Source organism: Cervus elaphus, chromosome 32, assembly GCF_910594005.1.
Source record: "Cervus elaphus chromosome 32, mCerEla1.1, whole genome shotgun sequence".
In the NCBI taxonomy this organism is placed as follows: Eukaryota; Metazoa; Chordata; class Mammalia; order Artiodactyla; family Cervidae; genus Cervus; species Cervus elaphus.
This window is the reverse complement of record NC_057846.1, coordinates 44,750,797-44,764,348: the sequence shown is the minus strand read 5'-3', so window position 1 is coordinate 44,764,348 and position 13,552 is coordinate 44,750,797. Positions and strand designations below refer to the sequence as shown.

The window sequence follows — 13,552 nt, the reverse complement described above, 5'->3', positions numbered from 1 at the left end:
ACGCAGGGAGACAACAGACGCCAGGGGACGGGCAGAGGTGAGCCCACCTCATCACGCAAGGAAGCTTCGCAGCGCAACCTCTCTGCCGCAGAAGGCCTGGGCACAGGACACTGCATCACGGAGGGCTGGTCCGCTGTGCTCTCCGCCTTCACGCCCCACAAACGATTCTTTGGTTTGGTGATTCCAAGCAGGCAAGCTGCCTCCACTGTGGAGGGTCATTCTGAAAGGAGTCACTCCAGTGAGAGCTTTTTAAACTTATCATTTATTTTGAAGCGTTTTCGGTAACAAAACGATCTCTCCTAAGGATTTCAGGAAAGCCACTGATGTCTCCCACCCCACTGGGTCTCGGGGCTGGAGAGGACCTGCCCGGTGAGGATGGCAGAGCGTGTGGGCTCCTCTCTTCCTAGAGATGGAGGATGGCTCTGGGGACCCCTCCCCTCCAGATACACAGACGGACGGACGGGTGGGAGGCGGGTGGGCAGACAGACGGGGAGGTGATGGGCTCGGGGAGGTGCCTAAGTAGGTAACTGTCGGTGAAGGTGGCTGGGAATCACACGTCCACAGTTTCACTTACTTTTCAAGTGGGGAAATGCAGAACATGGCTTCTGAGGGAAAGGCATTTTTTAGGGCCCACCCATACCTTACGGATCTGAAAGGATATTACTTGGACTTTCTTGGAATATTAAACTGTATGTAACCAAAATATAGTAGACTATGTTACTGTACATGACACCCAGTGAGCTTCAGTCAGACACGGCAGTGATGGTGGCGTCTTGGTCTCTGCGGACATGCGTGGAAAGACAAATCTGCAGGAAACGCGGTCAGTGAGGGCAGACCTGAGGTGGCTTTATCCGTCACAGAAGCAGTGGCCTGGCCATCCCCTTGTGAAAAAGGCAACCACACATCCTTAGAATGAAGTTCCAGAGGCATCCGTTCACACGGCAGATGGAGAGAACACAATGACGGTTCGGCTGTTTGAGCTGCGCGTACACAGGCAGAGGTGGGCGAGCCGTGTCCCCGTCAACCAGCCTGAGCACGTCCGCATGGCCCCCTTAACCGGGGAACACACAGCCCATCCGGTTCATGAGCAAGGACTCCTGTCGGTGATCGCCGGGGCCCGGTCGTTCTGCCAGAAACACATCTCAGCCGGGGCCTCAGATCTTCCAGAACACCTTCTTCCTATAGAGGACGTAGGCGATGAGCACCCACAGGGCGGTGGCGACCACGTTCTGCACGAGATGCTCCTTGTGCGACTGCTGGTCCCCCAGCTTCCACTGGAAGGGGAAGTAGTTGGCGAAGACCTCGTGGCCCACGTACACCAGGATCGAGTTCATCCCTGGGGAGACACAGCTGGTCATCCACCTAACTCTGGACGTTTGACTTTGGTTCAGTGGAAAAAGAAAAAGCACCCACTTCTGCTATCGGCTATGGCCCCCAAAAACAAGGGATGGGTATGTTAAGAGATTTAAGTGTAAATTACATCCAAAAATTAGAAAGTACTCCTTTTGTTAAGTGTGACTCTGGAACACTAAACCTGAAAACCAGAAATATTAACTTCTCTTCACCCAGCAAACTTGAGGGCCAGAGAGAGTAACGGTCACTGGACTCGGGGCTGAAAAGAGTCCCTGAAACCACCTGCCGCCTTGTCGTCTCGGGCAAAAACGCGTCCAAACCGCCCCAAGCGGCCCCGGGCAGCACCTCCAAGTACATCACTCCCGCATTGTCTGTGGGGTGCATGTGTGGGGGGTGTTCCATGAGAAGGCATGGCCCCTTTTCTGAAGTGCCCGGAACCAATGACCTGCCTGAGGAGGCCAGTCAGGTGCATTTACAACCCCACAAACTAATAAACGGTAAAATGGGGGGCTGTCTGGGACCCCCGGGACACGCTCAGCGCCGGCCACTCCCGGCATCCAGCCCGTCCTCTGGGTGCCCTCCTCCGCGTGGCCTGGGGCGGGGGCGCTCACCCGGGTAGAAGAACGGGGCTCCAGTCCACAGCCCCTTGACATCCACCACGGGGTACAGGGCCAGCAGGATAAGGAAGGCCAAGGAGCTCAGCGTGGTGACGTAGGAGAGGGACCTGGGGACAGCGGGTGTCTCAGGGCTCCGAGCGCGGCGGACGCCCACCCCTCCAGGTGTGCCGGCAACGGGGCCTCTGCACCTACCAGAGGTTTTTGTTTACTGGAATAAAGCCTTCATTTTCAGATGCTTTCGTCAGAGCCACAGAAACAAGCCCCTGGAGGCAAGGGTGGGGTGAGGACAAAGATGTTAGAAGTTTTTTCTATCATCTCCAGAAACAACAGTGGTTCCAGACTGAAAACCAGGAGTGACTTCCTTGCTTAGGGAAAGCTGAAAAGTGTGCCCTCTGTTTTATTCTTTTAACTAGAAACACGTGTTTAAGATGTATCAGCATGGGCTCCCCTGGTGGTCCAGTGGTTACGAATCCGCCTTGCAATGCAGGGGACATAGGTTCAATCCCTGGTCCAGGAAGAGCACATGCCGCGGAGCAACTAAGCCCGCGTACCCCAGCAACTGAGCCCGCGCACCCTAGAGCGCGTGCTCTGCAACAAGGGAAGCCCGTGCAACACAAGCAGAGCAGCCCCCCCGCCACACCTAGAGAGACGCCTGAGCACAGCGATGGAGGCCCAGCACAGCCAGAACCAAAATAACAATTTACACAGACAAACAGGACACGCAGCTGGAAATACTCTCCACAAAGCGCCTTGTCAGCACTGCCCCGAGTCGAAGGTGAATGAGCTGATCAGCTGAGTGAATCCTCAGAGGAAACACGACCGCAGGGTCAGATGGGAGAGGAACGCCAGGCTTCTCTTCTGCCCCCTGCCAACCTGTCATCGGGGGCCAGGTCCTGCTGGCAAAGGCCCCCAGAACCCACCCCTCGCTCTGTTTCCTCATGGATTCACTGACTTCCTGAAAAAGACTTCTCCTAAGAAAACCAACCTGAGCATTTAGGCATCAAGATGATGAAGTGAAGAATGTTCTGACATGACAGCTATGACCCCAGGGCTAAATTTTTCTTTCTTTGAAACATGAAGGAACTTCAGTGAGGGAGGGGGTTACTTACAAGAAGACAACCCCAGGCAGCGAATCTGATCAGGATGCCTCTGGTCTGGTCCTTGTAATACAGGAGTATCTTCCCTGCCTGGGGAAGAAAATGCAGCGTGACCAAGAGAACCAGCTAGGGGGATTCTTATTTCATATTTACCCAGACAGACTCGCCTGTAGGCACTGAGGTTACCAGGGAATGAATGGTCCCCCTGCCCTTGGCTAGTGGGGACCGAGAGAGGGACCACTAGAGGGGAGGGAGGGAGGGAGGAGGGGAGGGAGACGCGTAGAGGAGGCACTGCTGAACTGAGGACATGAGCACGAAGCAGGAACAGTGTTGGGCAGCCTGGAACAGCATGCACGCAGCATGTCACACGGGTGAAAGCACTCGGCCGCCCTGCTGGGCTGCAGGTGGTTCAGAAAGGCCAAGGGGGTCAGAGGTGGGAAGGAGGGAGCAGGCAGCAGGAGCCTTCTCCCACAGGCGATGGGAGCCAAGGAAAGTCATTCCCCCCGCCATGTAACCAGGGACCAGGCTGGGCAGTTGAATGGCCCCGCCTGTCATGGGTACAGGAGGGGGACAGGTGCAGTGTGGACCCAGAGGCAGGGAACACTTTAAAACAGAAAAATCTAAAAAAAATAAAAATAAAAAAAAAATAAAATAAAAATAAAAAAAAAAAAAACAGAAAAATCTGCACTTTGCATAAACCACCCCCCAAATTAGGATTTTCTGAAAACAATGAAGAAAGTGTTAACAATAATTTATAAGAGCTAAAACCTATGAACGTCCTGTTTTTGGAGCCTTATGTGAATTAACTTATTTAGGTGCTATTATATAACTTATATAACTGCTATTGAAGCACAGGGGGTACAGAAACACTCCCCGGACGGCCCAGTGGGTGCGCAAGGTCCAGGCACGGGTGGCGGTCAGCACTCCTTACCGGAGTTAGGGCATGCATAGATTTACCTGGAGAGCATACAGGGGGATTAAATGCATTTACGAATAAAAGCACCAGCGTAAACTCTACACTGCTGCAGACGGAAAGGCGGCATCTCTACCCAGGAAATTATTTAACCACCAAAATGTATATGCTGTATATACTGTCCCACACGGGAGCCACTGGCCACCTGTGATGATTCAAGTGTTAATTTAAATGAAATAAAAAACCAGTTCCTGACTCGGCAGCCACATGCAAAATAGTTTCAGGGTCACAAAGGTCCCCCAGGAAGGAGTACGTGGTCTTTCCCCTCCCAGTCATCTCCTCTCAAATAATGGTTTCCGACACCAAATCAGGAGAATTTCAGGGAGGAAAATCTGGGCTGCTCAGAATCTTAACATGATTGCCTTTGAGAGAAACCGAGAGCTGCCGGGACTGGCTCGGGCACAGAGTGTGCATAATCTCAAACTGTGTGACGTGCACACAAAAGGTGACAGGTGACCTTCCAGACGCGGTCCTGCCCAGCGGGGACACCTCTCACCCTGGGGCTGCCGTTCCCACCGCCGGGACGAGCCACATGAGTAATAACTTCCCAGACTACCGGAATGACACCTAATTATATGAACGTGCTAACTTTTGGCACCTTCTAGTTTTGACCATCTGTCAAACAGAAGCAGAATTTATTAGGCCTGAACTACACGGAAGACTGTGCTTCCAATGACTTCTTTTAGTCAAATGGACACGTGGATGAGTGATGAATCAATAGTCACACACTGTCAGGAACACGCATTCTCGTGAAATGAACACATACCTGAACTCCCAGAAACGCCATCACGATGGAGTTGATGGTCCCCAGGATGCCCTCCGGGTCATAGGCCACCTCGGTGTGATAAAGCACCTGAACAGGACGAGGAGGCAGGACTCACTCACTGACGGAAAAACACACACACACAACTCGCAGACGAAATACAGACTTCATCACACCCCAGCAGTCAATGCTTTTGGTTTCGCTGCAGAAACTCACTGCCAACTTGTGGCCAGCATACTTCTGTGGTGTGTGACACTCTGGAAGGGAACACAGATGTGAGCCCCGGTGCTGTGCAGCCACCCTGACCTCAGGTGGTCTGGGAGATGGTGCTGGGACCCGTGCCCCTGACACAACGCGTCCCTTGACAGCTTCAAACACTATGGAATCTTTTACTTTTCAGGTTTACTCTTTAGGATCAAGCCTACTGTGACAATGACTTCTTCCTTTTGTCTTTTAAGGCAAATAGCAATTAAAAACATATTTGCATTATTTCATTATAAGATAAATGGTTATTATAGAAAGGGCAGTTCTGTAATATTATATTACAGAACTGGAGCCAGTTATTGTCATGGGTGCCAGGGGGCATCACCCAGCTATCCTGCCCCGGCTTCTCCCACCCCTCGGGGGACAAGGGCATCCTGAAGTAGCGACAGCCGAAAGCTCTCAGCTGCTCCTGGGCTCGTCCCTGAAGGGAGCCAGCTCTCGGGAGTCACCCCCTTGCTGAGCCACCCACATCCCTCCAGGGATGTCAAAGGGCCTGGTCCCACGCCCGCCCCACTGAGAACACCTCTGAGGGGCCGTTCCAGCCCCAAGGACACCAGCGGGGCCTGCGTGTGACGGTCCCCCTGCCCCGTCCCACTTCCTCCAGCCCCACACGTGCTGATCCCAAAGCGCTGCCGGACAAACATCCTGTGTTGGAACCGCCCACCCCGCCCGGACCTGAGACCCACGCGGAAGCACCTCCTGCACATCTGGTACCCGGCAGCCTCACTTTAAAAGCCAAAGACCAACCCACGACCACCCACAGCGCCCACGACCAACGTTCAGGTGAGGTCTCTAAGGTCAGCCAGCTTCAAATACAGCTCGGCTCCACCCTAGCCTACCTCTCGGTAGCAGATGAGATCTGGCCGCCCCCCTCCCCCACCAGGGTCCGCCCGGCCCGGGCAGCACCCACTCACAGTGGAGGACGGGTGCTGGTAGAGGTGCTGGTCGCCCAGGAGCAGGCGGTCCACGTAGCCCGCGGCGCCGCCCGTGCAGTTCCGGTACCTGCCCCCGTCTCCGATGCCGCCTGGCCCCAGGTAACCGCTGAGGAGGCGGAAACACGTGCTTCACCCGCCAGGCCTGGGGGGAGGGCTGCGCACGGGCCATGTGCGCGCCCACCACACCCCCAGAGCGACGCCAACTCCCACCCTCCCGACGACGCCTGAGCGCTGGGCACACCCGCTGCAAAGCCCCTGACTCCCTGGCCGCCCCAGGGGTGGGACGGGCGGGGGCCCAAAGTCCATCCCTCCTCCCGCTGACCCCGGGAGACCTGCCGGAGACGGGCCTCTGGACCCACATCCACCCCTCTCCCCCCTCCGCCCCAACACCAGGGAGTCTTCAGGAGGACAGAGAGGAAGGGAGGTCCCCACACGGGCAGGCTGACAGCTGGAACCCGGAGGCTCCAACTTGGCAGAAAGGGATGTGCAAACGGAGTTTCCCGCAGGGCTCCTCACGTGGGGCACCCGGGAACCGGTAAGAAGAAGGTCAAGGCCAACCAGACGCCTTCCAGGATCAGCACGAAGAGCCACTGGGGCCAGCTGGCCGTGATGTCCAGCAGAGAAAAACAGCTCCTCTCCTGGGGGAGGGGGGCACACAGAAAGAACACATGTGAACTCGGCGCCGGCGGAACAGGAAGTGACGTGCGGGTGCACGTGCACTCAGGAAGCTCCTGTGAGGCTGCTCTTGGCCTTGACGGTGGTAACACAGAATAGATGTTTGTTTATTCCAAACGCAGATACGCCACCTCTGTGACACGGGCTTCCCTGGTAGCTCAGCTGGTAAAGAATCTGCCTGCAATGCAGGACATCCCAGTTCGATTCCTGGGTCGGGAAGATCCCCTGGAGGACAGCACAGTAACCCACTCCAGTGTTCTTGCTTGGAGAACACGACGGACAGAGGAGCCTGGCGGGCTGCAGTCGACGGGGTCGCAAAGAGTTGGACACAATTGAGTGACCAAGCATAGCATATGACATGTCACGGTAAAATGCTAGTTGAGAAGTTGTCAGTGGAAAATTCTACTCTTGTATCCAAGCGATTTAAAAAGATGTTCATACAGAAACGTGTACATGAATGGACACAGAATCATTATTCATAGTAGCCAAAAACTGAAAACAGGTCAACTATCCATCAACTGATGAATGAATACAAAATATGTTACATTCAGAAAACAGAATGTTACTCAGGAGTAAAAAGGAGTGAAGTACTCACGGCGTAACACGGATAAACCTCAAAAAATATTCTGCTAAATGAAAGAAGCCAGACATGAGAAGCCACATACTATGTAATTCCGTGTCTGTGACATGTCCGGGACAGGCAGATCTACAGACAGACAGCAGATTAGGGGTTGTCTAGGGCCAGGGACCTAGGGCGGGGGCGTTGCTGGGAGTGAGACAGGGTGTTTTCAGGGGGTAATCAAACTATTCCAGAATTAGACAGTGGTGATGAGTGCACAGGTCTGTGACTATTTGGGACATTTGGTAAAATGTCCCTCAATTTTACACCTCAAGGGTGTGAGTTTTATGGTATGCAAATTATATCTCAATAAAGCTATTATTTTAAAAAGAAATACAACTGAATTTTAAACAGGAAAATGCAATTTCAGCTTTGGGAGCTCTGCTGGCTGAAGAAGGGGTACAGCCCACCTGCTCCTGGGGTCCCCACAGCCCCTGGCTCCATCGTGGCGGCCTGGATGAGCCTCGCAGACCCTCAAGTCCCCCTCCGCCACCAAGGTCACATCCAGGCACACACGGCAGCCTCAATGGGCCTTCAGAGCCTGCAGCAGAGGGCTCAGGCCGTGGGCAGGGGCCGCTGGGGGGAGCGGGGTCAAGGAGTGCCGGGAAAACGCACTCCAGCAATACACAACCGAGGAAGCCTTACAGGCAGAACCAAGAGAACCTGGGATTCAGGGATGCTTGCTAGTTACACAGGAAGGAGTGGGAACAAATACAGCTTATACAGCTAAGAAGCTTATTGTGAAGCAGGAGCTACATGGAAAGATTTAAACATTTCCACCTAAAGCTTTGCCCACTGTGGAGGGGGGCACCAAAAAAAATAGCTGTCATCTGAGTAAACTGAACTTGGCAATTTATAATGAGACAGAAAGTAGTAACACAAGAGGTGAGACCTCACATCCACCTTACCAAGAGGGACCAGGGAGCAGCGCGGGGCAGACCTGGCGCCTTCCAGCTCGGACCTCTGCAGCCTTTGTGCGGACACTGCTAGGTTCTGAGGTTTCCACAAGGAGACTGAAACACTGGCAGCCGCCCCGAGGGGCCGGGCTAGCGCACCAGATGATGGTGCTGCTCAACGCCCGCAAAACGCACTGATGGATGGAAACTGAACCATTTATTAAGAGGGCAGCGCTCATGGTATGTGTTCTTGATCACACACACACACACAAAAAGACGGATATAAAGACTGAATAAAACTACTTGAAGAGGAAAAAAAGATGCTCCGCAACAGAGTTGCAGAGTCTCGTTCTCTTTGGTTCGGCGCTCAGAACTAAAGGCGGCCCTGGCACTTATAGGGGACCCTCCCCCCTGTATAAAACGGGGTTGCTCACCGAGGCGCAGGTCTCGGGCACCGGCCTGGCGAAGAGCAGCTCCAACGCGGCGACCACGAAGTAGGTGGCCCCCAGGCGCTGGAGCACACCGGGGATGCGCGCCTTCTCCCAGGACACTGCAGGGCACCGGGCAGGGGCGTCAGCCAGCGCCGCGTGCCTCACCCCGCCGACACCACCTTCTCCCGAGGGGCACACAGACCTCTCCCGCGCCGAGGAAGTCTGATTTTGCAGCGTGCGGAGATGGGAACCCGGGGGTCAGGGGCCTCACTCGCACCCAGCAGGGAGGCTGGGAGCAGAGCAGCCGAGGGTCCGGCTCAGCGTGGGGACGCAGGGAGGCCCCCTCCCCGCCTTCTCCCGTCGAGGGTGAGCATCCAACTGCCAGCCTGGGGGAGCCGGCAGACTGGCACGGGCCGGGCTCTGCTGCCCCGCAGGCTACGCGACGGCGGGGCTGCCCGACGGTGACCCCAGGAGGCCCCACCATGTGTGCCCTGCGGAGCCCCGCGGAGCCCACGTCCCGCGGGGCCCCACCTCCGCCCGTCGCCCAAAGCCTCGGCGTCTCAGGCCTGAGGGTTTCGCCCGACGGCTGCTGGGTGAGCGTGTCTCCTTCGGCTAGTGAGAGGGCGCCCTCTGCGGACCGCCGTCTCTGCCTGCCCGGCTCCGTCGCTGCCCCAGCACGGGCTCACACCCTTTCCCCCGCCGTCCTGCCCCACACGCCTCTCCGACAACGGCAGGGGAGTCCACACGCAGGGGGGCCTGGAAGGGCAGCCTCGCCGTGAGAGCGGGTGAGGCCGAAGCGGCAGGAGGCGGCAACGGGAACCAGCGGCTGGTCTGGCCCCGCCGTGCCCCTCCCTACTCTGACACCGCACCTCGCTCTCCCCGCCCCAGGGTCCTCCTTTGTGCAGAAGGGTTTGCCTGGACTTGGAGGCACCTCTCAGGCCTCAAATTCCAAGATAATAATAATAGGGACTTCCCTGGCTGTCCAGTGGTTAAGTAAGACTCTGCGCTTCCACTGCAGGGGGGGCGCGGGTTCCATCCCCGGTTGAGGAACAAAGACCCTGCATGCCGTGTGGTGCAGCCAAATAAATAAACAAATAACAATGCCCAAAGTCATGCAAGCATTAGATGTACTTTTCGAGTAACTGTTCTTTTTTGCAGGCAAAACTTAAGGTGGAGGAACTGCGTTTCTTTCAAACTATAACACATCTTTTCCCTATTTCAACCTGAATATATTTTAACAGGGGAAAAATACTTACATGGACCAAGGCAATAATTGGGGTTCACAACGAAAATTCCTATACAGATTAGCAGGAAACTCCTCCACGCGATCTTCCCCAGTAGTCTGAATTTTGAACATCCCCGCTGCAGAATGGAAGTCATTGACAGAAAAATCGAAGCTCCCATAATAAACACAAACCTGAAAAAACAACAGCTCTTACATGGTGGCCACTTCCAACTTTTCTGTCTCTACATCATCAGTATTTTATAACCTAAGATGTAAGAGAAGCAACACATGATTTCTTGAAACCACATCGGCTTAGAGGTGGAGGAAGAATTCCAGTGTCGGTCTGAAAGGTTTGTGCCCCTTCTCATCCTGTCTTAGGAGGAAACCCTGTGGAACAATGGACAATCCCCCCATTCAGTCACCAAAAACAAACTATTATGTATAAAATAAGCTACAAGGATATTCTGTGCAACATAAGGAATGTGACCAGTATTTTATCATAACTATATTTTTAAATTGTGAATCCCAATAGAATATATGTGAGTGTATATATATATATATACATGTACTATACACACATATATATACATATAATATACACATATATGGCACAGACTTATACAATGTTGAACATCAACTACACTTCAATTAAAAAAAATTAACATAAAGGAATCTTCACCAGCCCAGATAAACCTAAGTTCATATCAGCAATGAAACACCAGGCACCAAAGACAGGAACCCGCGGCCAGTTCTACAAACACCTCCAAATGACGGAGGGAAGTTGTTCACAGTGTCGGCAAAACCTGCGCTGTGTGGAAAGTCAGGGTCCTTCAACCAAGGGGACAGCCAGAGACAGCCAGGCTCACTCCACTCTTATTTTAGAGTTTAGCTCACTACTATCATTAACTGTTATACACATTATCAGAATTTATCAGAATTCCCTGCTACGGATATACTGCGTATAGGAAATAAAATTTTAGGAAATAAAATTTTCACACGTATTTTCAGGATTAGTGGAATATTCAGAATTTATGACTTTCCACAAGATTCCAGGATCTCCCACATCACACGCACACTAACAAAACGCTCCCTCCGAAGTCACCCATCTTTTATGCGCACGTGTCTTAGACAAGCGCTACGCCAGGTGTCCGAGTTGTTCAGGAACCCAGCTTTCGGGAGGAGCTCATCACACAGAGACCCGGGGCAGCACAGGCCCGCCGCCGGAACTCAGGGCAGGGTCAGGAAGGTCCAGCATCAGCGGAAAACCAAAGCTGGCAGATGGGCCATGAAGAGCGGGTGGTGGGTCTACAACTCACCATGGGAACACAAGGTCAGCCACCGTCAGCCCTGCAGAAGGACACAAGCGGGACAGTGAGGAAGGGACCCGGAGCGTCGGCGCTCCCCGACCCGGGACGGCGTCCATCTCTCACTGCCCGGGCGCGTCCTCAGGGAAACCCCACGCAGCTGCGCCGAGCTGCCCTGACTCTGGGCTGGGGCTGGCAGGGGGCGCTTCCTGAGAGCTGCCCCAGCACGGGAAGCCTGGACAGAAGCATGCCGGCGGTCTTCGATCTTAGGGAGTGCTACTCAGAACTCATCCTAAACCCACGGCCCCAGGCAGATTCACAGCCACGATTCAGCATCACTCAGAGCCCCCGGATCCACGGCATCCCCAGGAGGACCAGGCGTCTCAGTGCGGAGCACCCGTGAGGCTGTGGCACAAGGCGCGCCTGGAACACCCAGGTCCTCACAACCCTCTGCAGAGCCCGCGGGCCGGCCGCACCGACCTCCACAGACCTCTGGGGTGACAGGGAAGCACTGCGGAGCCAGGGTACACAAAAGGGAGGCGGGAACTGAAGGCTGAGGCAAAGGTCTAAGGTGCCATCCGAGGGGACGCATCGCTGGAGCCTCCACCCACGGCTCTGGAGGGGCCCGAGTCAGCCAGGCGACCTCTGGGCAGGGCTCACCATTCCAGCTCGAGTGCTTGAAGTACCAGTATTTCCCGCCTCCGTAGTTCACGAAGACCATGATGGTGAGCGCCATCCTGCAAAGTAACAGACACGCGCGCTCAGGGCCCGGCTGTGCGCCCGGGACGCCTGGTTGCAGACAGTGCCGCCCTGATGCAAGCAGACCCTTCAAGAGCGAGAGACTCCCGCTTCTCATCACCGCAGGGAGGACCCCGCACAAAAGTCCTCTCTGCCATTTCTGACGTGATGTCTGAAGAAAAAGTGCCACTACACCCTGGAATTTGAAAATGGAGCAAAACATTCCTGATCACTCTGTTCCGTGGTAATTACTTAAGTGTTTCAGGTGAAGGAAATGTAGTGGGGGGACAGTCTTTCAGGTCAAGACCTGGCTCCCTCTTTCTTGGATCCACTGGACCTCGGGTGAGCCTCCATCAGTTCTGTGAGAAGGAGGGACACCCCGACCTGGGGACCATGACAGAGAGTTACGTCCATCACCACACCGAACCTGTGCTTGAAACATCTCAGCACTGAATCAGTGTCATCCCTGAACACCCGGGAACATCTCCAGAAGAGAGAGGAATAGAGTCAGACAGATTCTGCCTGTGCTGCTGTCTGATGCCAGTTCCCCTGAATGTGGGGAATAAAGACACGAGTGTGTCAGCAGGGTGATTTGTGGGAACAGTGGAGCCCAGAAGTCAGCTGGTAGCTCAGCTGGTAAAGCATCTGCCTGCAATGCAGGAGACCCTGGTTTGATTCCTGGGTCGGGGAGATTCCCCTGGGGAAGGGATAGGCTGCCCACTGCAGTATTCTTGGGCTTCCCTTGGGGCTCAGATGGTAAAGAATCTGCCTGCAAGGTGGGACACCTGGGTTCAATCCCTGCAGGAGGGAATGGCAATCCACTCCAGTATTCTTGCCTGAAGAATCCCATGGACAGAGGAGCCTAGCGGGAGCTACAGTCCATGGGGTCACAAAGAGTCAGACATGACTGAGCTTTAAGCACAGCACACTGGCGCCCAGCCGACTGCATGCACATCCCACGTGGTCCCTGCGTGACCTCGGGCAGCTGACTCAGCTCTGAGGCTCAACTGCTCCATGAGAAACAGGGATGTTTTAGGAAGCATATACTTCACAGGACTGCTGAGAGATGAAAAGATGAAGACAAGCTGGAACCGGGCCTGGTGCACGGGAGGGCTCGTGTTGCAACGGCCAGGCTTCAGACACACAGAGAGGGGCACGCGGAGCCCTGGGGAGGCGGGGTCGGGGGACCCTGAAAGGGTTCTGAAAGGCCTCAGTGAGAAGCAACAGAAGACCAGACCTGACACCTAGAGGTTTCTTCTCGGCCACATGGTCTCAGGCCTTATTGTCAGCGTCCGGTCCTGGCCGCCATTCTGGACCGTGTGACTCTGGATTTGCCATCAAAAGGGCCTGACATTTGAGCTGGTCTGTGAGTGGAGGAGGAGGACGGGGCTGTCCCGCATTCCGTTTCCAGGCTGGGGCACTGGCCCATCTGTGCAGCTGCTGAGCGGACCAGGGTGCCCAGGGGAGCTCCTCGCAGACGGAAGTGACCCCCCCAACAGCTCCCGGGCCCCCAGGAGGCGGGTCTCGGCCTCTCCCCCAGCCAGCTGCTCCGAGTGACCTGTCCGCTTGGCTCGCACGGTAGTCTCGAGCCAGGAGAGGCTGCCGATTTAGCTTTACAGCAGGAGACCTTCTCCAGCCTCGAGAGCAAAGGGTGCCTGAAAT

At 54.9% G+C, this 13,552-nt stretch overlaps 1 protein-coding gene across 1 annotated transcript in view; it reads right to left on the bottom strand.

Annotated features, from left to right (window-relative positions):
• Positions 1 to 243: 243 nt before the first annotated feature.
• Positions 244 to 13,552, bottom strand: part of HGSNAT (heparan-alpha-glucosaminide N-acetyltransferase) — a 33,627-nt gene continuing 20,318 nt past the window's right edge. The window contains exons 8-18 of the mRNA XM_043893344.1: positions 11,813 to 11,889; positions 11,165 to 11,195; positions 9,880 to 10,040; positions 8,627 to 8,742; positions 6,519 to 6,640; positions 5,982 to 6,108; positions 4,807 to 4,893; positions 3,080 to 3,157; positions 2,163 to 2,233; positions 1,965 to 2,077; positions 244 to 1,336 (exon numbers count right to left, since the gene is read on the bottom strand). Coding sequence (XP_043749279.1) covers positions 1,155 to 1,336; positions 1,965 to 2,077; positions 2,163 to 2,233; positions 3,080 to 3,157; positions 4,807 to 4,893; positions 5,982 to 6,108; positions 6,519 to 6,640; positions 8,627 to 8,742; positions 9,880 to 10,040; positions 11,165 to 11,195; positions 11,813 to 11,889 — 1,165 coding nt within the window. The 3' untranslated portion in view covers positions 244 to 1,154. The remainder of the gene's footprint in view (positions 1,337 to 1,964; positions 2,078 to 2,162; positions 2,234 to 3,079; positions 3,158 to 4,806; positions 4,894 to 5,981; positions 6,109 to 6,518; positions 6,641 to 8,626; positions 8,743 to 9,879; positions 10,041 to 11,164; positions 11,196 to 11,812; positions 11,890 to 13,552) is intronic.